Raw genomic sequence first — 25,452 nt, 5'->3', positions numbered from 1 at the left:
CAGCTGAACAAATTAATAAAAGGCATATAAGGCTGGATTTTTTATTTTTTTAACTCACTTGTTTGTATCTAACTCTTGTGACATGTGGGCAGATGAGCATGGTTTTCATTAGGATGTTTTTGTAAGATCTAGAGCAAATAAACAATAGTCAATTACAGTGTAATGTTAGCACAGTATTTCTCATCTCTTTTGCTTTTGGTCGTAGGTCTGTCAGTTTGCTGGAATGTGTGGTAGCTTACTGTAAGATGGAGTAGAAATCTAGCTTACCCTAGATCAAATTCCCTGAAAATCAAATATTGTCTTTCAAATTGTCATCCTGAAGAAGTGCTTTGTTCTGTCAAACGATTCTGCTTCTTCCCAAGCTGTTCTTGTGAGGCTTGGTCCTTTGGAGGCAGGAAAAAAAACATTCCTCAGCTTCTTCTCGATTTCAGCAATAGTTATCAACTTCCACATATTAGGCCTGTGGCAACCTAAGTGCAGGTTGTGTGTCCATACCTAACGTGTGTGAAAAATGCAGGTAGATGTTGAGCAGTCACTCACAGTGCATCTGTGATCTACTGGATCGTTCAGCTGTGCTGAGCTGATCTGGATCAGGTGTGAGCACACAGGCACTTTCCTTTTTAATTAGCTAGAGCATGCAACGCCGTGTTTGTGCTGACTTTATGCCAGCTGCAGGAAGGACAGATGATACCTGATTCAGCATAAAGCTTGCTGGTACAAAGTTAACGTACCAAAAACATTGGGTTTTTGAACAAATTTAAATTGGCAGAGTGAGTTCATAGCAGATCAGGTCTCAGCATCATTTAGCTGCATCATTTTTTGATTCAATGGTAGGAGCCTGATGGTTGGATTTACTGTATTAACAAGCGGAGCCTTGGAGTACAGTCACAGTTATTTGAACCTGGTCTGAGTCTGTGCTGTTGCTGAAAAGCAAGTCCCTAGAGTGGCAATATATGGCTATGTCTGGCCACATGTTGCCAGGCCCTTCCTTCTGCTGACCCTGGAATACAGGCACCTGTGTGATCAGGTTATTCAGGGGGTTATTCAGATGGAAAACAAATAATTTCTTGAAGAATAGGTTGTGTGAATGCTTATTGTAAGAGGATGAAAAGAAGACCACACCTCTTGAACTGACATTGTCTGCCTTAAATGTGTCCAGAAGCTGCATTGTAAGAGGCTGCTGGTGACAAATTCAAGAATCACAATAAATCAAGAAAATTACTCCTTTATTTTAAATACAGGGAAAATAATTTTTGTAAATTTGTCTATACAAAGCACATACCTGCAAAACTCTTCTGTGTTAAGTGATTATTTCAACATACAGTCCTTTGTAAAAGTGGCTTGTGGAACAAAGAATATTCTAGAGAAATGTGGAATACTGAAAGTGCTCAGGCTACGTACTAAGACTTCACAAAGATCACCTTTCCCTGTGCTGTATTTAATTGTGTGTTTCTATAGGGACTAAGGGGCCAAATAGTTCACTATCTAATGGTAATAGTCATGAGAGAATGGATGTTTGCTTACAAGCTACATATCTTGATGGCAAAGCTTATAAATGTGCCAGAAAAATCAGATTTTGATTCCAAGTCAGTATATTTGACGTAATATGAGATGTTAATTACTGTTAGAGGCACGTTTTTTCTCTGACATCAAAATATATATATATATAATATTATTTGCATTATACTGAATGTAAATAAGAAATCCAGTCCTTTAATTTTGTTAACTGACCTTGCAGATAGAAGTAGAGATGTAGAAGTTAAGTGTGTTCAAGGTCCTTTAATTCATAGAAACTTCCATAGGAGTAACACTCTGAGTTATTGTATGTCTGTTCTATAGTCCTACAGATTTTTCTGTCTCATGCCCGCTAATATCTCAAGTTAGTTGAAATAACTTCTAAGTAGATTTTAAGTATGCCAGTCAGGAGTAGGAATTTTTTTCACATGCAGCCATTAATGTATAGTTTCTCCTGATACCTCAGTAGGGCTTAAAGGGCAAAGTGGAAGTTTTGGAGTGAAGTGTTTCATTGTTTCTGTAGACTTCTTGTTATTATATAGAGTAGAAATACATACAGAGTTACATATAAGCAGTTCCAGTGGTGTGGCTGCTTCCTAAATAGAGAGATGTGGAAAAAAAAAATCAGTGGGTACAAGAAAGTTATATGCACTGACTTCTGTTTCAGCAAAATTTAAATTCTTAGAAAAAATAGAAAATAGTATAACAAGTTGACAGTACTTGAATTCTGGGAATGGGAATACAGGTGACAAGTTACCTGCATTTTGGGGAAAATTATTTCAAGCCTGTTTGTCAACCAATTGTAGTTAGTTTCTTGATAAGGTTGGAAATCTATATAGAGCTTAATCTTTTCCTTTTTTGCCCCCCCGAAAGTGTTTCTTATTATTTGAAGGGTTTTTATGAAATAGTAGTAGCAGCCTGGAAGAGATGTTTTTTTTCCAGCCTTTCATCTCAGCTAGGGTAGTGAAATTTCATTTTGTTTTATTAACTTACTTTAAATGTATTTCTACTTTCAAGTTATTTCTGTTGCACCTTCGAACTTCCTAGATCTATATTTAAAGAGCTGGATCAATTTGAATGCTGAATTTTTCACCCCTTGACCTTTACATAACTTTTCTAATTGCTTTTAATGCTTCTCATGGTTCTCATTGCTTCTCGTAGTTATGAGAAGAAAGCTCTGACATTTCATTATTTTAGGAAACTCTGTATTTCTCAACTAATACAAGAAACAAGATTTAAGGTTTGTTTGGTTGGTTGGGTTCTTTTGAACCTCATTTCTCATGAATAGGCCCACATGTATCCTGAGAAATGATGCAGTCCTTCAAATCCAACAATTAATTTAATAGCTGGGTTTCTTCAAAATTTGACCATGCAAATATAGATTTTACTGAAGCTCACCAAACACAGTGTGCTGGCTGGGGCAGTTTCCAGAAACTTGAGCTTTCTGCTGAGAAGACCTGGCAGCCAACTCCAGAATCAGCATCCAGTCAGCTCCCAGAAACTGACAAAAAGAGCAACTCAGTGGGTAATTCCCTCAATGGGATACAGGAAGGGCAATTTTTCAGCTCCTTGGAAAGGTTTAAAGAAATGACCTGATCATGATGCTTTTAAAAGCTATTTCTACAGAATTCTTGAGGATGCATGCACTCATACATCTTTTTTTAAATTATGTTTTGCCATTAAAACATTCATTTCATGCCTTTCTTTTGCCTTTTAAAAGCACCAAGAGCCATAAAATCCAATCCTGTGTGGATTTACACAAGCACTGAGAAAACCAAAACCTTTATTACAAAAATTCAGATGGCAAAAAAAATCTACAGTGTTTATTAAGAGGAAACCACTAAACACTGTCCATCTAAGTCCTCATTCAGAGCAACCATAGCTTTTAACAAGGTCCTATTAGATGAAAATTCATAGGCCTTACAAAAGAAGATAACCAAAACAGTCAGTCTAAACAAAGTGTTGCTAGAAGCCCAATTTAAAGGAAAGGGAGAAATCTTGTGACCCTGAGCCTTCTTATTGAGTTGATTCAAACATATGAGCAAGGTGCATGGTCTAGAGCTCTGTTAATTTAGAAGTTGTGGAAAGCAATAATTTTGAATCATAGCTACATTTAAAACCAGCATGTACCCGTTTACCTGCAGAATTACAGGTCTTACTGTGTTGCATTTTCTTACTTAAATCTTTGAAAATACTAAGATTGGATAGCATATGATAAAACTCAGTAAACACATTCTCTTTTGTTAATAGCTGAATGGGGTACTGCAGTGCTGTTAAATTGAAAGGCTGGTCTGAAAGGAGTTACAGAAGTTTTACATTAATAGATAGAATTATTTAATACTATTCCTGGGGAGAATGACTTCTTGGTACATTGGGGGTTTTTATCATGTTTGTAGCCCAACCTTTAGACTTGTCTGCTAGCCTGAAAAAATAAAAAATGAGCCCTTACTATTCTATGTATGACATACATACAAAAATACATTAAAAATACAGGGGAAAGAAGTTTGTGAAGTGTGATCTTATTCTGTATACCTTCTTTTATGACCTTTATCATTGTGAGTTTTGAATAGTGTCTGGTAATAAAGTTAGAGTTAGCAAAAAATTTTCTCATGTGTCCCCTTAGAGAATAAGTCAGGTATTGTGACATCTTGTTTCAGCTTTTACACTTTTTTTTGTCCTTTTTATAATGAATGTGTGGCTTGGTTGGGTTTTTCTCCTTCTGTAGCCTGAGAGAAGAGCAAGGATATGCTCAAGTTTTCAATTTTTCCTTTGACACTTGCAGGTGAAATAATAAGATAAAATAGCCTATGAGAAGGTGAAGGTGCTCATATTGGACAGTCCACTGAATCTGTATTGCAGAAAGTTTGCAATGCAGACTGCACAAAACACTGCTGAGCCTTTGTACCCAAAGTTATTTGGTCTTTAGGGCTTCTAATACATGTAGTCTTTCAAGTCCTACTTTCAAGAGTTTTAATTGATTTGAGTGACTTCATGCCAGATTTTATTAAAGATACTGGGAATAAAATGCTTGGGTAACTCCTCGAAACTTTTCCAGTTTGGTACAGAATCTTCTGCTATACATTTATTTTCAAAAATACTGTGAGAGAAAGCTCATTTCCTCTGAAAGAGCTGAGTCCTTTCTCTCTTCTGAGGTAATTTGTTGTGCAGTGGCTCACAGTGCTGGCCCACTTGGCTAGATGTTACCTAGGAAGGGGGTTTGTTCTGGACCACTGAGGCATGTGGTAAAAGCATCAGTGTTAGGCTTGACTGGTCCTTCTGCTGCCCAAGTCTGAGCGTGGGTGCAGAGTTCCAGGACTGGTCATCATTTAGACGAGTCTTGTTAGTTTAGACAGCTCAAGCATTTGGAACACTAAATGCAGGCTACTCCTTAATGATTTATGAAGTTTGGGTTAAAGCAAGCATATATGAAAGCAAAAATGCTTTATAGTTCTATTTTGAACTATAATTGATATGAAATGAAGATGCCAAAAATAATGCTATGATAACCACTTGTGTATGACTGAACTAATTGTTAGGGTATTTTATTTTGTCCAGTTAAGTTCATAGTCATTACTAATGGATCTATTACCTTTTTAAAAAATGCCACATGTTGATCTCATGGAAAAATCAAATAGCCAATATAGGAAGCATGGTTGCTTCAAATTGTAGTTGCTTTGTCAGAAGAAATACTGGCAACCTCCAGTCAGAGGCCTAAATCTACCTTAAGAATCATCCTGATTTTTTATTTTTTGTATTTTTACTGTTAGCAAACTGAAAAGACTCCTTCAGAAATAGATACTATTGAACTGTAGTGAAATTCAAACTATTTTACTGTACTGAAATTCAAAGTTCTGTTTTATTCTAGTCAAAAATATATGGGCTTTTAGTTGTGTCAAATACGACTTTTATGTCACTAGTGTTTAAATACTTCCATTTTCTTTACTGCAAAGCCCTTTGGCAGAGAGTGGACTTCTCTTGTAAATGGATCTGTGATCCAATTTTTGTTTGTTAGTGGTGAGAAAGGTGTTTTGATTTGGGGGGTTATTTTGGTTTGGGTTTTTATTTGTTTTTTTAAAATTAATTTTGATGGCTCAAATTCAGTCAGCATACCTTCATGTTAGCTTTGAGATCAAAGTGAATTTTCACTTTGAATTTTTCACTTTCAGTTACAGCAAAGATTTTTTTAAAGTTTGTCAGAAATGGCAATTATCTTCTTCCTGTGCTAAGCTACAGTTCACAGTGCATTTTGTTTTGTCAAGAACATTTGGAAAGCATAACTTTCATGCACTGCAAACCAGTATTGAGTTCATTGAGACTTGTATGCCAGTTAATTGAGTTAACTATGACTATTAATAGCCATAATGCAGACTTAAAACAGGTGTCCAGGACTAAAATCACTGTGGAAAACCTGTGCTTCAGAACAGGGCTCAAGAAGAGCTTGAACTTTCTCCATGATTGAGTCTTTGGTTGCTTCTGACTTTGTTACACAGAAGTGAAAGTTTCCATGAGTTCAATGTGTCTGCTTTGGTAAAACTGATCAGTGTTGTGACCAACCAGATGTGCATTTTACTGTGTTTAGTGTTTTGCACTCAGTAGAACTAGTGTTTGAATTCCAGTAGAGAACAGGCTGGTGCACTTTAACCACTCATCTCCTATATTTGACCTCTATAGATGAAGGTTTTAAAAGTTCTGGAACAATTAATCTTTAGCTGTCATTTCTTGATTCAGGTATTACCTGTGTCATCAAAATTAGTCAGTTGTAGCTTTGCTTTTCATTGTCTCTGTGCTTTCCATGAGTGAATATAAGACATTCTGAAGTTTTTGTAGTAGGAGACCTTTGATGTCTTCGCACTAATGCTGGAGGGACTAAGGACTGTCTCCTGTATACAGTCCATAGATTTTCTTTTACTCTGAATTGTGAAAGAACTGATTTAAGAAATTGCAATTGGAGAGACAGTGTCAAAGCTTCTAGACTCCTCCAGTATTTGTTGGTTGTAGCAGGAAAGTTAGTAGATCCTAAAATCTCTTGGGATGCTTTCTGCATGTATTATACTTTTTTTTTTTTCCTCCATATATGTGTTGGGGAAATTTTCAGTTGGAGGGCAGAGAGATTGAACTTAGAGAGCAGGTTCAACTCAAGGTATAGATAAAGGACATGCCACTCCATTTGGACAGATTTGGTTCCAGGACATATTTTTGCTCCTGAGCAGTTCTAAGCACTCAGATATTGCTCTGTGTGGCACTGAATCTGTTTTAATTCCAAAATCTTTTAAGTCCTAAGAAGCTGCTCTTCTGTGTAAGAATTACCTGTTTTCATAGTTTTACAACTGAGCTTTTGTCCATTGTATAAATTCATCTTCCACCACCCCATACACACTTCAGAAACAGGGCACTCACCACACATGCATGGTTTCTGAGCTCCTGCTAGCTTCTCTATGCAGTAAGTGACACAGGTGAGTGGCTCTTTTGGATGGGTCCTCTACACAGGAGAGTGTTTTGGGGCAGTAGATTCTCCATTTATTTTTAATTTGCTGGTTAGCATGAGTTCATGGGGAGGGGCCCTAGCGATGAGGAATGGACCTTCACAGGTTTGTCTTGGTAGCTGGAGCTGTACAGCTTGCTGCCTGCTGAAGGTTACCCCCAGCAGAAGGTCAGCCAGCCAGCTGTGTGCCAGATGACTGCACAGCACCCAACTGCACACAGCCATCTCACATGAGAACTATTCACTAAAATACTGTGATAGTGACACTTTCTTCAGCTGAAAGTGTCATAGGAATGTGAGAGGTGCAGGTGGTTTGTTTTTCCTTTACTTTTTTGAGCAATCCAGTGCTTATAACAACTTTCTGGAAATAATAAAAAAAAAATTGTAAAATAAAGGGGTTTGCACAGACTGGTTTCCAACAAATATGGGGAAAATATTCTTAGTAATACTTTCCATATTTGGAGCTTACACTGAAAAAATGATGGGAGCATCACTCCTTATGATAGCCCCAATATGATTACAAAGCAATTCTGAGAGTGATGTGATAAAGTGCCATTCAGTATATGAAATTTCCTTTAAAATTGTGCTTTGTTTCCTTAACACTCTAATATTTTTGCTATCTAAACATATTTGCTGTCTTACTTCAGAAGAAACTGCCTGTGATTTCCAAGGGAGTTTTGCCTAAGGTAGGGCTTGAAACATCAGGACCAGGAATTAGTGTAATGTGACCCACCATTTGTATTGCTTTGGGGTAAATTTGAGAGAGAAGATTTAACATTGTGTGTGTGCCATGCTGAGATATTGCAATATCTCGGATGGGTTATTAGGCACCAATCCAAAGGTTAAGTGCAGCAACCACATGAGATGTGGCTTTATCCTTACATGATCTGTGCCCGTGTTCTGTTTTGTAGCCCTCTGAAATAGGTAATATCCCTAGAATAAAACATGTTTATAAGACTTTTTTGAAGCCTATCCCAAGCTATTAAATGTCATTTCAGTAGAAAGGAATTTTCTCATGTCATTTGAAATCTAGAAATCAATTCTTGTATGTGTGAACTCACTGACGTTTTAAATGTGGATCCCAATGTGCACCAAATAAATATTCACGACCTTTGGGAAAGTTTAGATCTGAATTTGCAGTTCAGGATCTTTTCTAATTTACATGCATATATCTTTTTAGGGTTTTATTTTCCATGCTCTTTTTGCTTGGCTTGCATTAAATAAAATGCTTCAATGGAGTGTGGTAGTCTAGCATTTGTTTTGCCTCAGGAGTGGATTGCCCCATCTTGCATATCTGGTCAAGTAAATTGCTCTCTTGCCTGCATACTTCAATAATAGTACTGGGCTTAAGACCTTCCTGTACAACCCCACAGTGAGCAGAACCACAAGGGGCTGGGCCTGTGTGGTGCTAGCAGTCTACTCTATTGTCATGGATGCATTCATCTCCTATTTACATAAATTAATAGTTAAAACTTGTTTGGTTGCTCAAGAAATCTCATTAAGCTTTCAGAGTAGCTGTATCACGAGCACTGTGGCAATCACTCCCATTGACTTATTTCCCGCTGATTCACTGGGAAGCGGTCCATCTCAGGGTTAGGTCCCTAAGCTTCCTTGCAGAATTAAACAAATAGCATTTAAAAGAAAACGCAAATAATATGTGCAGTGCAGAGTGAATGTTGGTAAACTTCCTTATAAAAATGAGGTCGTGATTAAAATTTTTAAAAATAAAGTCCTATTTTTGTCTGCGGGGCCAATTTTCTCTCAGGAAATAGATCATACTTTTTATCCATTTTCTGCTAGTCGCTGGGGAATGTTTGACATTGTAAGAGAAAGGTCGGTTTGTATAACCTGAAGTGGGAGGAGAATGTTTAATATGAAAAGCTTGGCCAGATTTTTATTATTATTATTTGAATGTTCTGCTTTACCTTTTTAATTTATCCTCTTCACTGTATGATTTTTATTTTTCTTTATTTCCTGTTTGGTTTTTTTTATAGATTGGAGAAAGAGAACATTCAGCACTGCATTAGCAATGAAGCTAAGGCCCGAGCCCTTCAGGCCCAGCAAAGAGAGCAGGAGCTGACACAGAAGATGCAGCAAATGGAGGCCCAGCATGAGAAAACTGGTAGGTGGTAGGGAAAGATTAGAGCCTGGGCACTCACTCACAAGCCAGGCCCACGCCTTACTGTGAAATGACATCAGGAACACCTGTAACCTTTGGCTGGCCGAAGGGAGCAGATGCTAACTACACCGGAGATTCCGAATTACATATTAGTTAGCGTTTAAAAGAGAAAATGGGAAGTATTGCCCACTGTCTGTTGATTTCAGAGTGCTGCTCTCACATCTGCTGCACCATCTGGATTATGAGTTTATTTACCTGTGTTCAAGAAACGTAAAGCTGAGAGAGACCACAACAAAGTAGAAAAACAAAGGGCTTGTTTTTGGCTGGATTTTCAGGCACACATGTTATATAAAGAAAATAGCATCAGAAGCTCTGCGGGAAATGCTCTGAGCTTACAGTTAAAGTCTCCTGAATAGCATTGAACAGTTCCCACAGTACACACATTATAGCTACTCTAAAAGCTTAATGAGTTTGCTTCGGCATCCAAACTGGAGAAAAGCTTTAGCCATTAATCGGTTCTTAATTCACTGTCGCAGCTGGATGTAATTCACTGGCTCCAAATTGATATGTTCCTTTATTTAATCTTTGCAGCCTCAAACATTTTTAGCATTACCATGTGCCTCCCCCACATCCTCAGTCTAGAAGAAAGATGTTTAATCCCTTGCATACTTCAGGTTCTCATAATAGGAGACTTCATTGCATTGACTTAGCCCATCAATAACATCTAACTTTAATCTGGAAGTAAAATGGGTTTTACAAACAAACAAAAAAGAGCTTTATGTATTATGAAGTACTATGCCAACAACATTAATAGAAGTGCATATTATAAATAAAGAAAAGGGAATTTTTAAGAGATGAAATCTGTAACCTATGAGCATGGAAAGGAGGAGGAGTTTCAGCTGTTCTGGAACAGCTGAAAATTATATATTTATGTGTTTAACAAAATACCATATTTACCCACCAGTCATGCAGTACTTTCAGGAAAACTATACAATGGATATTAATTATAAGGGTGTTGTATAATATGTAAGGTAGCAGGCATACTATTCAATTTTCTGCCTTTTTTTAGTATTATCACAGTATTAAAGGATATTACCATGTGTTCAGGGAATGCAAACAGCTACATTATGGCTGCTGCCTACACTGTAGGAGAAGAAAAGGGGCTCTCAGAATAATTTTTTCCTCCTTTAGCCAGCACATCTGCGTATGACCATGTGTAATTTTTCACAAGAGAAATGTAATTTACCTTCCTGGTGTATAAATTGTCCCAGTATACAAAAATGAAACAATATTATGCCTGGGTCTGTTTTTATATATCTCTAGTAGAATTAGAGGGAGTTTATAGTAATTTATAATGTATATAGAGAAAACCTTGTTTATTATGACCCTACACACATAGAAGGAATTTGGGCAAGAGTGGTTATGCTTTCACTGATTTTAAAAGCAGAAATCAAGAAAGATCATTTTGCAGTATCTTCCTTTTGAAAGAATAAAGATACCTGGATTCTAGGTCACGAGTTTAGGTGCAGTCCAAACTGATAGTATCTGAAAATTACTCTATCAAATGGTTTCATTTCAACTGTCACTGGGCAGTATGTCTAAATTGTATAATTTAAGAATAAAAAATCACATTATTCATGGTAAGCTCAGGACATAGTAAATAAAAGAACTGCTGTTTTAAGGAGATACTGAAATGAGTCTACAGTGTGAGCATTTGGGCTGCTGGTGTACCCTCTGCACCAGTTGAGCAGGCAAAAGTCTGCTAAAGCATGGCTTGCCAATTTTATTCCTCCTAGAAATGTCAGTGAACTTCTAGCTAAAAAGCAAGCCCACCAGATTAGATATCTAGTCTTCACAGTGATTCTTCTCTTACAAGACCAAATTCGGTAGCAACATTGCTTTAACACTTCAGCTAATTCTGACATAGAGCCTTAAATTGGTAAGTGATGATGTCCAAGTAGCTGAAGTTTAAAAAACATACCAAAACTAGAATGAACTAGAAGAATGAAATTAAGAATATATAAAATTGTTTCTATGCTATCTATAAATTTTTATAATTGTAATTTCATAGTATCATAATTTTATGGTTTCTAGTAGAAGAACTGGATTCATTGCTGACCTCCCAGAATACATTCATAGCAAAATTAAAGGAAGAATGTTTTGTGTTGGCAAAAAAGTTGGAACAAATGACAGAAAAATACAGGTTAGTATATTTTTATTAACCTGGCCCTTTTATTACTAGGACATGCTTCTTTATCTTTTTATTTATATTTTCATATTTATTACTTTTCATCATGTCAATGTAATATATGCCCCTTAAAAATTCAGTATAATATATGCCCCTTAAGATTATGTTTCTGATTAGTAATTCAAATTTCTGGGACAATTCCAACGTAAAAATTGCATCGTATTTTCTTACTTGTGTTCATATTCTTAATATGAAGGGTAGAAAATAGTTTAAAAAGGTACTATTCAAGTTTATCTGAAATTATATGAAAAATACAAACATTCAATTATGTCAAAACTGTTGTAATTTTATTTATTTACTCTAGTGCTCTTTTCACAGTACTGCACTGCACACTGGACATTGTCTATAAAATAATTGTCATCAAAATTGATTGTAATTGATGCTCTTATTCTGCTGCTGCTTTTTATCAATCAGTAGCACATCTAAGTTCAAAGCCATTGAAAACTGAGGAAGAAAGCAACACCTGGAAGTAATAATAATTTAAAGAAATACAAAGCTATGGAGTTATCTAGTCAAAAGTTCTGTAAGACAGAACTATTCTGGAAAGAAAACATGAATTTTGTAGTTCTTTAGCATCAAATAATTTGATTTTACATTTTTAAGTGTGAAAATAGTATCTGTTGAAATTTTTTTGGGGATTCGTATTTAGAGTGGTAAACTGGACTTCAGTGGAGAGTTGGCATTCTGTAGCTTCTGTAAATTACATGCAAAGTGAATTTGGTAATTAAGGCTAATATTCATGTGATGGCTCATGGGAAACACTCAGCAAAAATAAAACTGGTTTTCAAGACAGGATTCTTCGGCTGGGTGGTTTTAATCATCCTCTTGAGGTAATGAAGAAGAGGCAACACTCAGAGAGAGAGCTCATTTATCCCAGTACCCTCTTCCCAGGAATGGTCAAAGGGGAATGATTTAAGTAGATGACAGACACACACGCACATATATATGTCTGTAATAAATAAAATCTATGATGTTTCCCATGGGTAATGCCTCCACTGCCCATCCTTCTTCCCACTGAATATAAAGTGTTGACTAGCTGTTAAATGGCTGAAGCTGGGAGATGAATCCCATTCAGGGTGTTTGGGGAAGATATGAGAAACTTGAGGGACTGTGAGCAATATTCCCATGCAAGTGTTGTGAGGGGTACTTGAGAGAGAAGCAAAGAGAATTTTTCCTCTGAAAAAGCAGAGCTCTTCTGCTAAAGTAGTGCAAAATCTAAATGGAATAAAACCATATTATTATTCCAGCAATAAAAAAGCATAAACAGCACACAGACTTTGTTGCTAGAGCTCACAGTCACAGACTAGTAACTGTAAAGGATGAAGGAAAGACAGAAAACATACTGTGAAAACACATTATTCTCTGAAAATAAATACTAGATATTGCCAAGTGTTTTTCCACCTAGCAGCATTAGCTGCCTATGTCAAAGACCTGAAAATGGGAAAAGGAGCCCTCTTGCATCTCTGGGAAGTGGTATTTTTTGCGCAAGAAAGTGTAAGGAAGAATGCATGAAAGTGGTTCTGAGAAGTGGTCCTAAAATAGGTTGATCTTGCCTTCATTGGAATAGGAGCTGCTGCAATCAGTTACAGGGATAGAGAAATAAGTAGAGACCAAAAAAAAAAAAAAAAAAAGAAGGCAAAAATGAGAACAGCAAGGTGGAACTGGAGGTGGTGGAAAATGACAGACTAATATAGATGGCTCTACAAAGTGATGTGATCAGGAGATCAGATGCAGAAAATTATTTTAGCCAAGTTCTAAATGCATCATCAGCACGTATTCCTCAGTAGCACCTCTCCAAATGGCAATCTTCAGCTCATTGTCACTGAATGTTGTGTAAAACCACATTCTGGGACAGAATATTGTAGTTTCGTCTTCTGGAAAAAAAGCAGTAATTTAGGGAAGATTTTATAACTTAGTCCTTATGTACATTAATAAAAACAGATCACAAAGCAGCAGTGTGCCCTATTTTCACAGAAAATATTTTTCCCTTTTTTTTCCATATTTTTGACCTTACCAAAAACTGAATTTTGGACCTGGATATGTATTTTCTTGCTGTACCTCTAGAATCTTTGTTCCTTCATTTCCATGGGTTTAAGAAATAACTGCGTGCTACCAATACCATTATTTAATTGGTGGAACAGTCAAGCTCTTTTAATAAGATATGCAATAGTAAGTTTATTTAATTTTTATTTCGTTTAATAGGAGCTACGCATTTGTAATAAGAGATAATTCAAATTTATCTGTGACAGCTACATATTTATACAGTTTCAGTGGAATGCATCTGAATGGCACATATATTTTTATATTTGATGCGGGTTTTCTGAGAAATCTAAACTGAAGTTTTTGTGTTTATATGTAAGATGGAACCATTTTTTGAGCTAGTCCCTACACAGAGAGGCGTCAGAAAGACAATGTCAGACGAATTATAAACCCCTCAAGCTGTGCAGAAAGAAGATAGTGTCTGTGAAGGTTTTCGTATGCATAGGCATGTTTAAAAATATAGTCCTTTGTTGATTTCTTCTCTGTTTCTCTCGTTTTGTTCTTTTTTTTCCTCTGATTGTCACTGTCTGAGTTTCTAGGTTGTAGATTAATGCTTAACACTACCCACTGTGTATTTGTGATTTGCGTTTTGTAATTAAGGGGAACAATGGGAGTCCATTGGGTCTCGTTATATATAATGGTTGGTTTAATTTGTTTCACTTCTATCTTGTTAATTGTAAATTGATCATTAAGATTTGAATTCTAATCTGTCACCAGGGTTGTGAGTATTGAAGCTCGAGCAATGATCCTGGTTTTAATCACTGATGATGAGAAACAAATTTTATCATTTTGGTACATATTGCAGTTCATATATTTTAACACTGTTTTTTATGGTGTTATAAATATTGTTAAATGACTTTTAGTGTAGTTTTACTGTTTGGACTATAATGTATAAATTATATTACTGGTTTGGCAACAGTAGGCATCCAACTGTGTGAGTTTAATTGAAGTAAAGAACACATACCCGGCTGAACTATTTTTCTGCATGTTTGGTTGACTGCAGTCATTGCACTCAATACCAGGAGTGAAATGTGTGTTGAAGGTAGCTGTATGAAGATGGGGAACAGTCTGTCTGAAGGTTCAGTCATTAAAATTAGAAGCAACAATACTGCATCAGCAGAAAATATTTTAGAGTGTATTTAATTTCTGTGCATGTAAACAATTGATTTTAAGAGCAGGAAAAGGCAGTGTTTAAAAAGCACTAAAATGCAAAAGCAAGTTCAGAGGAGCAAAGGCAGCATTGCCACCTTAATGGTCAAAAATCAGCTCATCCTAAAGATATCCTAAGATTGGCTTTGAATTGTGACTATTTAACATTTCGTCTTTTTTTTTTTTTTTTTTTTTTTTTTTTTTTTCCTTTAATGTTTAAGTGGTTTGGAGGCTAACCTGTTTGGGGCTTTTTCCAGGACTCTTCCAGCAAAGATGGTAGATAAAACCTTAAAGTGGTTTTTAAATAGAAGTTAAGGTAGTTAAATGGATCCAGAAGTATAGAGGGTTTTTTTTCTGTTGTTGCTTCTGCCCCCATCAATTATTTTTGATATAGCGACAAGTCAGTGAGGTTTGGCAAAATCTATTATGCATCCAATTACAAGCATGCATTTTACATTTTCATGTGATGTTGCTCTGTGTACTTTCAATATAACAGTGATTTCATACAGGTCATTTGAGTGTAACAGATATCAGAAGCACACACAGATCCATGACTGCCTGACTTGTGGAGCCAGCCTGAGTCTGCAGAAGTGCCCCTTCCTGCTGAGTTCAGCTTCAGTGGCAGCACTCCAAATGCATGCATGCTTCAGTTTCTACTGAGTCCACCACACCTTGTTGCTCAGACTGTTGGACCCAGAGTAGGTCTGGTGGAACATCAGCACATCCACGCTGTGTCCTTTAGTTGTGCAGTATCCATCAGACACAGTGATTAATTTATCTCTGTCCCTGGTATTGTGAGTGAACTATGCCTGAAGTTCAGCACTGCGTGCTTTGATGCTTACCCCCGCTCTCTTTTCCTGCTGTGATACCTTGGGAGCAGAGTTGTTCAGAAGCATTTACACAGGACTGGTCGTGCCTCTGACTGAGTGGAATTCCTACTCCTGTATAAATGTGCTATAGCATTCAGTACAGTTATTAGGCTTAGTACAATTATGGTGGGTTTGGTTTTGTTGTTTTGTTTTTTTTTTTAACTCAACAATGTGTGAAGTAACTTAAATATCACATAGAATTAGCTGCCTCATCTTAATCTTTGGAAACTGAGGTGGATGAAAGGTGTGTTTAAAGATGCAGAGGGAATCAGTGACAAGTGACAATGGAAGACTCTTGTTATGCAATATTGTATTGAACTGGTGTTCTTTCTTTTATGCCAACACTCATGAGCCTTTTAACATGGACCTAACAATTCTGTCCTTCATATGTGCTGTCCTTCAAAACTCCAGTGTCATTAAATACTTGAGTCTTGGTGGTCAGACTCTTAGTTACATGGAAAGGACGTTATGTAAATAATGTCACAATTAGAAAATTTTTTCTGTGTTTAACTGTAATTACAAAAGATGTTTTAGGAGAAGACAACACTCATAATGTGCTTCAAAGCATCAGGCATTTAGAGCTCTATTTTAGAGACTGGAGATTATGATACTTGTGGTTTTAATTAACTCATTTCTTACTTTTGTTTAATTAATTGTGATTTTCAGTAGTGTTTTGATTTTGATTGATTTGAATTACTTGATCTTTCCAGAAAGACTTAGGGCACCTACAAGTGTAATGGAGATTTATAAATCCTTCTAAAACTTGGACAATTTTATCACCTTGAAAGTTGCTTCTGCTGTTTCCATGAATGAGAGAGTCACATATAAATTGAGAAAAACAAGCAGGATCTCCCAATTGGGAAACCCAACAAATGTGATAATTTACAGTATTCCTACATGGCAAATGCTGTTGCTGAATTTTACTGGCAAGAAAGGAATGCAGAATTGAATTTAGTCCCGTGTCAGTTCTCTTTGAGCTGCTCTGCAGTGCAACTTTGCTTTTATCCACTGGTTGTCTGTCTTACAGTATCAGTATGAAGTACAGACTGCATTCACATTGTGTGATAACAGTTGGTCCAGCTGGCAGTGCTTTGTTAATGCTGACATTTAAGTTACTAGTATTTCTGTAAAATGGTTGGTGGAAAAATTCAGTTTCTGGTACCTTCCTATAACATCCTGCCCTCTGTTATGTACCCATCCAGGAATTTCCTGTGCACTGGAATCTAATACACAATTCTGGTGTATTTGTGTGTGATCTTCCTTAATAGAGCTGTAACTCTCAATCTAAATTCGATTACATACAGTCTCAGTCCAAAGTTTCCTTTGCTGAGTTCTTTTAGATTCACAGATGATACCATGCATTGTTCTCTATTTAAGCATGAAAAGATCATGTTGTCATTTCTAGATTTGACTTGTCAATGTAACAACATGTTTTTGAAGGAGGAGTATTCCTTCCTCCCTGCACTTTGTTGTATTTTTCAGAATGTCAGTTGTTATTGCATTCTGTAACAGCCAGGAAGGTAAAGTATCTGCCGTAATTGCAGCATATTTAAGTTTATGATTTAAAGATATATCTGAAGCTTTTTAACCTTGAGATATGGAGTGGCAGATGCCATAAATCAAATTTACTTACTTTTGATTCGTACTTTCTGATGGTATAGCAGATTCTGACATGTTCTCATTAACCTTTTCCAAAGAGTTAAAATTGTACAAGTGCATAATGTATATTTTATCACTATTTAATCTGAGGTCTTTTCCTGATATTAAGAAACAGCTCATGCCTGTTTCTCCATGGGCTGATGGTTAGAGATGTAGCAAGTAGCAGTCCCAGGTTATTCATGGATCTGGTGCCTCTCCTCACCCGTGAAGAATAAGAATTGCTTAGAAGTGACTAATATTCTTAAAGGCTGTGCTGAATTTTATGTAGATTAGTGTGTGCTTGTATGATTTGTCCCTTGTTTCTGAAAGTTTAGTTAATTTTCCTCTTAGTGAGGTTTTGGGTTTTTGGTTGGGTGTGAGTATTTTTTGTGGGGAGCGGTTTATGAAGGTTTTGTTGTTGATGGTTTTTTTTAATCTGTGCAATGTTATTTTAGACATAGGAGGTTGCTAAAGTTTCTAAAACAGTACCACTATTGAAAGTTCAACCTGTGAACTATTGAGAGTTCAACCCATAAAGCGGAGTCAAGGTTGAAAAATGTTTTAGTAGCTGTTTTTTTAAACTAAATGTTAGCTTTTGCTAATAAAGAAGTTGAAATGTGTTCCCAAAATGTTAGCCAAGTTCTTGCTTAACAAGTATGAATTTACATGTATTGATCTTATTTAACATCGATGCATAATGCCAAATGGCATGCCTGTTTAAATTAGGCTGAAATTAGCATAGCCAACCTATAATTTAGTGATTGCCAGTGGCATACTTAGAAGATACCCACCAGTATCATCTTCTTTTGTCTTAAGATTGTCTGAAACAGCATTTTGTTTCTCTAAGTTCTAGTAGTAGCTTGTTTATGCATTACATATAAATGTATGAAATGTTACAAATGCTGAAGCCACATATTGATGGCACACTGCAGGATGAAATCTGACAACATCCATCATCGCTTTGTTTTACTTCTGTAGATCTGAAGTCAACCAGCTTAGTCAGGAAAAAGAGTATCTTCATGGCAGATTGGAGAAGATGCAGAAAAGGAATGATGAATTGGACCAACAATGTATCCAGCATGGGAGAATACATGAGAGAATGAAGTCAAGGTAGGAGGTCCTGTTAATTTGTCAGTATGTGATACGCTCAACTGTACAAGTCGTGTTGTGTAAATATAAAAATGACACGAGGTTGTGTGAAAGTAATATTCTTTCCTTGTGGAATGACCACTCCTTCCCCCTCCTCAACCATTCCGTCAAGTTGGTTTTTTTAACATCTTTTACTTGTGCCATTTTGGATAAATAAAAGGAAAGCTTGAACAACATAGTCTTCCAAAGAATTTAAACCTAGTACATATGTGTGTGGGCTGCTTTGGCTGTCCTCTGCTGTAACTTGTATGAATAGTCTTACAATTTCAACAAAAAAACAAGGGGAGGGGAAAGCTGGGGAGGAAGGAGGGAGGAGGTTATTCAGTGATGTGAATGTGGAGTACAGATGTGTGTTCTATTATGCCATGTAATAATTGTATTTTTGGGGCTTACCAAGACAAATCTTACTGAAAATCATAGTACCAGAGAAATACTGACCATTTCTAGGCCTTGCAGAGAAGCTGTAAGCTGTGACTTCCTCAGGATGAGGTGGGAGCAGCTGCAGCAAGACTAGTGTGAAACATTTTCACCAATATCAATTGCCTGTTCTGGCCAGAGTATCTAGACTGATAATGGCTTGTGCTGTGATATGGATTAGGCTTCCTCAAAGATCACTGTGGAGTCTTTTTCCTTTTGGTTCCAGAAAATTCACCTATGCTTTTTTCTTCTGTTTTACACTCCACATTAAGTGTAACAGGCACTGGAGGGAGTTCTGACATGCTTGTGGAGGTAGAGGATGAAGTACAGAGGAGGCTGAGAGGCAACTCTGCAAATCCAGTCATCAAAGCTACCTCTTGTCAGTAGTCAAAGGCAAAATTTATTTGGACTAGACAGCCCTGGTTTTTTTTCATCATTGACCACCTTAGAGGAGCAGAGCTTGCAAGTATTAAAGCAGCCAGTCCTGTATGCTCATTTATTTAAAGGATTTTTTTTTTTTTGCTGCCATCTCTTTATTCTCTGTCTATAATCTTCTTTCTTGCAAGCACTTAATGTGTTCATTTCAGTCATCCAGAGCCACTTCTTTCCTCTTCCCTTTCAGATTTCTGTCTGTACCTCATCCTGTTCTTCTGTAACCTTGTATTGTCATCATCATTTAGAGCTCAGAGAACAAAGAAATTCAAAATGCTGCAACTGCATCCCTAATCTGTGTAACCACACAATATTTCGGTTTATTTCACCTCCCTTTTGATTTCTTTAGTTGGAGTGGATTCATATCATATGCAGGACTGAAGATTCGAGTTTACTTTCAGGAGAAAAAAAATTTCCCCCTCTTTCTTCTCCTAGCTGTTCTTTTGTAGAATTATGAGTATCTAGTAGAATTTTAAAATGCTTTGCAAGTTTTTAGGGTAACCTTTCCTCTATCTATTTTTACGAATAAGATAGATCTACTGGAAAATGTTGTTCCTTCTCTGCTGCAGCAGCAATGATTATACACTAGAAAAGACTGAAAGCATTAACCCAGAACACAAAAGTGGTTTGAAAGCAGAGTGGTCATGCTGCAGGCAATGCCTTACCTTCTGCTGCTGTTTTGCAGACAACAGAGAAAGCAGGGCAGTAATAGCATTTGTCTTATTTAATATTTTAGAATATGTAAATATGGCAGAGATTTTCAGGTGTTCTAAACATGAACAATATACTTTACCAGCATTTTAAGAGATGGCTCTTGTAACATATTTTTAATTGTCATCTTGCACTCTAGTAATTTAAAATCCAACTAATAAGTGACAAGACTGATACTCTAAACTGCTTTAAAAAATCAGTGTAATTTTAATTTCTATGTGAAAGCTGTAGTAGATTTTCAGGATTAATTCCCAAATGCTGTAATTTGGTCATGAAGTTTACAAATCTAGGTGAATAAAAGCAGAAGGAATAACTACCCAAACAAATAATTCTCGCAGTTCTGTATATTTATGTTGAAGAATTTCCAATAAATAAAAATTGTAATTTTTCTCTTCTGATCTTGAAAATAGAAATCTGACTATACTATTAATTAAAAGCAGAACAATAAATAATAATAATGTAATTTGCCTCAGATTTTTATCCATCACTTAGATACTAATAATATCAGCAAATACTATTGATGGTTGCTTCTTAACACATTTGTTTCTCCTTTGTATGCAGCTACAAATAGTAGCAGGTTGTTTTGCGGCACAATCCCACAAAGTGCCTTCTGACCTGATTTTCTAGCTGCTGTTATTCTGGATCTTCAGAAAATTTCTTGTATTAAAATGATTTTGGCTAAACTTGGAACATAACATTTGCATTTTAAAAATGAGGTATTTTGATATTTGGGAAGATATCACTGTCTATACCTTTTTTATCCAGGGACAGCATGACAGGCCCTGATACAACTGTTTTGTGAAAAAAACAATACCGAAATGATCAGTCAAAATTTCTTTTGGAGCAAAAATGTTTTGGCAATCATAATAGTTGCTCTCCTGAAAGTGAACAAGAAAAATGTTTTTGTGCCATTCCTACCTCTGTGTGAATTTGTGCTGCAAATGAATATAGTCCAAATTAAATAAGCAAATTTCTAAGAAAGAGATTATTTTAAGTTCCCGTCATTAAACAGGGTATAGCATCAGTCTTTTCAGTGTAATGGAAATATCCAGCCCTTTTGGTGTGTTTTTACTCAGTGAAATACGGCATTAAAAGAAGTAGATGTCCATCCTAAATGATACAGTTGTTGCATGCTACTGAGGCAAACTTGAACTGAAAGATGTACAGTTTGCAGGACTAAGGTGACACATTAAGAGTCCAAGTGGAGTTGGTCATCATGTGTGTCTTCATGGATATGAATCTTGCAGAAATTCTTGTCTGTTATGTAGCAGAGTCCATTTTTATAAATTTTCAACCTCAAAGCAAACTGTCTTATTAAATTCTTCAAATTCCCATTCTGTAGATTTGTGTTGATAGTAGAAATTAGCAGATAGCAGAAAGTACAGAACTTCTCGTAAGGCAGCTGTAAAGGTAGAAACTAGCCAAGAATAAAAAGAATATGAAGCAAAACTAAAAGGTTTCTATCTTTTGTTTTTTTTTTTTTCACTGCACCACTCTACATAATTTGAATATATTCCAGATGAAGGAAAATTCAAAGCCAAATTAATTGGGTAACTGTATGTATAAACTTGGTTCATTCTTTCCTTATTCTGTTTTCAAACTGAATTCCCAGGTGTGCATTTTCACCTCTATGCTTAGTCCAGTTCTGTAAATGCAGATCCACTTTCTCACAAGCTCTTTTCTCTTCCAACTTGAAGAGTAAGAAGAAAAAGAGAAGAACCTGCCTAGATCTATTATTGTTTGAACATATATACAAATAAGTATTATTTTCCCAAGCTGCCATGGGTCAGGATTTCATCAGGCTGTTTAAGCTTTCGCTGAACTTAATTGACAACTCTTATAGTTACAGGGTTCAATTATGGCTTTACTTTTCTGCATCTACTCTTCTCATAAAACAAGCATTTGATTGTAATGCAGCTATTTAGAGGATTGCTTCTGTGGACAGCCAGTGTCTAAAATGGGAGGCATTTAATGAAATATAGCTTAGCTCTTTTCCTTGTATGTTTCCTGTTGAAGACCTTCAAGAAGGAGAAGAAAATCCTAGGCAATTTCTTTCCTTCTTTTCAAGATAAACCAGACATGCCTTTACTTTTTATCAAGTGGTTAAAAAAAAAAAAAAAAAGCATTTGGGCTGTAGTTTATCGGAAATATAAGGCTCTTTAAAAATCTATTTAATAAAACATAAATTTTGAAGCTTCTAATAAGTTGTTTTCCAAACATTTTTCTAAAGTTCAGCATATGGAATTTGGGGCTATGAATTTTCTCTCAGATCTTGTGGTTACAGTTTATATTACTAATTTTAATTTTTGCTGTAATGTGTGTGATCAATGTCCAATCTGTATAACATTAACAATAATGATACATTTAATGCAAATCTTTCTGGGGCTTTTTGTTGTGGTAGCTTTTTGGAGGTGACACTGTTAGACATATTTCGACTGTATTTTTGCTAGCTAAAGTTAAAAAGAAGAGCCTACAGGACTGGCAGTTTGGGGCAGATGTGTGTCTATTCCTTAGGCATCAGTGGTTGTAAGTTAACTATAAAAATGTTGCAACCATCTGTGTAACAAGACGGCAGAGATCTGCTCTCGCCTGTTACTATAAATAAGAAGGAGATTTGTTTGACTTCATAGACATTGGATTTATAAAGACTCTATGTGTCAAATTGGAACTACGTGCCATGTTGCTGAGATGTGTCTGCAGCCAACTACCTGGGGTGTCTTCCCCTTCAGACATTCTAGTGTGGTGCAGCAACTGTGCAGAAATGTCTGTATAGCACAACATGTGACAAATTATATTTGTTTTCTACCTATGGCAAATGTATGATTCTTATGGATAAGCTTATCTGGAAGGGTGGCTAAAATGGATCTTTAAACAGACCACTCAAGTGAAAATGTGATAACCAGTTTGGCAAGGATTTTAAAGGCTATTTTCCACCATTAAATTTTTGTTTTGTTTTGTTTTGTTACTAAGTGGTAGTGTATGCAAGATCATGTATGCTTGAGAGAGCACATACCTGTGGGAATTGAGACAGATCTAGAGAGAATACACCAGCATTTTCAAATATCTGCTATGTAAAATCACAATTGCTAGTTTGCTGTCACTATTACACTGCTGAATAGAAATTCTGGATTTGGGAAATCTTCAGTAGAACTACTAATTAAAATTAATTCTTGATAACTGGAACAATCAAGTTGCATTTGAAATTTTACATTTTCACCTTGAAACTGAAGTACATTTTTGTGTGTATGTGTGTTTACAAGAAACAATGATGGATGGAAAAATTTAGGTTATATCATTACCTGAAAGCCCTTTATTTTCTTCCAGTCCAGTTAATTCTCAATTAAATACATTATCTTTCTTATTCTACTGATAGATTAGTATATTTTTTAAAGTGACAATAAGGTAATTGTTCCTATATTTTATTAAGATCTGTTCAATCATCTGATCAATCATCTGTTTAGCAATGCAATCATAGATTAAAAATGCACTATATTTTGGCTTTTTAGTTTAAAGTGCATTAATTTTTAAATTGAAAATAGAGATTAACAAACGTAGTGTCCATAGAACCTCTGATATTAAAGATATAGAGATACTCACATTGTCTCAATGTCTAAAGGGCAGTGTGCTGCACTTTTTCCTGAGCATCATTACTCATGCCCACTTCTCTTTGGCGTGGTTTTGCTGTAACAGGATGGCTGTAGCAATTGGAGATACATAATTGTTTGTGCAGCCCTTCATGCAAGGAGTTTGTAAAAAGCTCTGTGGTCAGCATGTGTCAGCACTGCGGTGCAGACAGATAAAACTCTCAGCTTTGTCCAGACCTTGGGGTTGTCACTCTTGCTCAATTATTTTATTACTATTTAATAGACTCTTATTTTAGATTGAGAAACTCTAGAGACCTGCTATTAGGAAATAATTAATGGCTAGTATGTAAGCACTTACACACATATGTAAGTTGCAAATCCTACCACAGTCTGAATGTGTATTTGGCTTCTGATTAATATTGGGATTGTTTGCTCTCAGTTCAAATTCTCTGGAATAGAAATTGGATATTCAGAATCTCTCCCTCTCTATTCCTCTGTTATCACCATTTGTCTGTTTACTATATATCTTTTAAATTATTTTTTCCCTTTCTCAGTTTAAATAGGTGTCCATATATAGTGTGGTATAAATACATCTATTATTTATGCTTTTATATGTATAATATTCCCATTCAAAATAGGTAATAAAATGCGTAAGTTTATAAGACCTCAAACACTGTTTTTAAAGATTTATTCCCCAACTACCTAAACAGTAGACATAAAAAGCAAAAATTTCCTTAGTTGTTAGAAAAATTGAAGAAGTATACAAAGGGTGAAATACAAGACTTTGATAAAATGCTGCAAAATTGTGTGCCAATAAGTTCTCAGTTTTAAGAAGCAAATAAGAAGCAGAGGTGAATATCCTACCCAATTTCCGGAGAGATATTTAGGGAACTTAAAAATATTCTGTAAGATGTATTCTAAGTCACAGAGTACTGTGTTAATCTGTTTCTAAGTGTGTGTATTTAAAATATATGTACCTATATATTTAGTTTATACACACATATATTTCTTTGAGAATGTATTGAGCTCCTCTGTAGGCCTGGCCATTCTAATTTGGACAACTTATTCCACTGATCTTTTCATTTGGCTCATTTTTATTTTTGGTCTGAATTAATCTCTCTTTCATTTGTACCTACTTGTCTTTGAGAAAAACTGGGACAAGTAGTTCTTCAAAAGAATCTGCACCAGTAAAACAAATAATTGTAAACAATGGCTGTGTCTATTCAGTCCTATCTCTGCTTATAAGTAAAGCCTTCCTCCTTGTTCTTCTTTTGGCAATGAGCTCTTCATCACCTTAGTGTTCTGATAGTTGATCTTTTTTAAATATGGGCAGTCAAAATTGCCTTGGGTCTTGGATGGGGACATTTAAATATATTTGTATATATAAAATTGATGTATTTACTAGAAATTCCTTGACTAATGAGTCCTACAGTCACATTTGCTTTTTTGGCAGCTGCACTAAGAAATGCATCCAGGACATCTTTCTCCCAAGTAAATTCAAGTTTTCAGCAGAGACTTTTACTATGAACTAGGAAAGCATTGAGTATATAGTGTAAGACTTTAATCCTATGTCTGCTGTTTCAATCTTCTGAGTAATCTATTTCTTTCTGTGCAGTATCTCAGACTTTCTCGAACCTGATAACATCTCTTAAATTTATCTGCCCACTCCTTCTTTGTGCTGAGTCATAATTCAAAATATTCAAAAATCTGTTTAAATGTGAAGAAATTCTCTGAGAATTCTTCTTGCCTTTCAATTGTTCCTGTTGGCTGTGGTCTTTGTTTCAGTCAGTTACTTGTCAACAACTTACAATTCCTGATGGGTGTGATATTTAATGTTTTGCTAAAGTTAATATTGATAAGATTTATTGCATTTCCTTTACCAAAAAATGAACTGTCAGAGTTTAGGGTTCATGTTTTGTTCATGACCAAACCCGCTTCATCTAGTTTACATTTCAGTTTCTCATATTCCAATTACCTCTCCATGTCCTTATATATTCCTTTTGTTTCTGAATTTGTGGCAGCCTTTTTTTGCATTTGAGGTCATGTTAATGGCCTAATAATTATCTGAATTACCTTCTTTAAAGATTAGTTAATGCTGC

At 35.8% G+C, this 25,452-nt stretch overlaps 1 protein-coding gene across 11 annotated transcripts in view; it reads left to right on the top strand.

The window, feature by feature from the left end:
• Positions 1–25,452, top strand: part of SDCCAG8 (SHH signaling and ciliogenesis regulator SDCCAG8) — a 104,946-nt gene that overhangs the window by 48,338 nt on the left and 31,156 nt on the right. For 8 of the 11 annotated variants that reach the window (XM_030269622.4, XM_072927271.1, XM_072927270.1 and 5 more), the window contains 3 exons: positions 8,992–9,119; positions 11,211–11,319; positions 18,039–18,170. In XM_030269622.4, the coding sequence (XP_030125482.4) occupies positions 8,992–9,119; positions 11,211–11,319; positions 18,039–18,170 (369 nt within the window). Of the gene's footprint in view, positions 1–8,991; positions 9,120–11,210; positions 11,320–16,624; positions 16,695–18,038; positions 18,171–25,452 lie in introns of those variants that run through there. The other 3 variants (XM_030269625.4, XM_030269626.4, XM_032747605.3) reach the window with 3 other exon arrangements.

The sequence above is a fragment of the Taeniopygia guttata genome, chromosome 3 (genome assembly GCF_048771995.1).
Source record: "Taeniopygia guttata chromosome 3, bTaeGut7.mat, whole genome shotgun sequence".
Taxonomy (NCBI): Eukaryota; Metazoa; Chordata; class Aves; order Passeriformes; family Estrildidae; genus Taeniopygia; species Taeniopygia guttata.
Note: the sequence above shows the minus strand (reverse complement) of the source record. Positions and strands in the feature narration are given on the sequence as shown.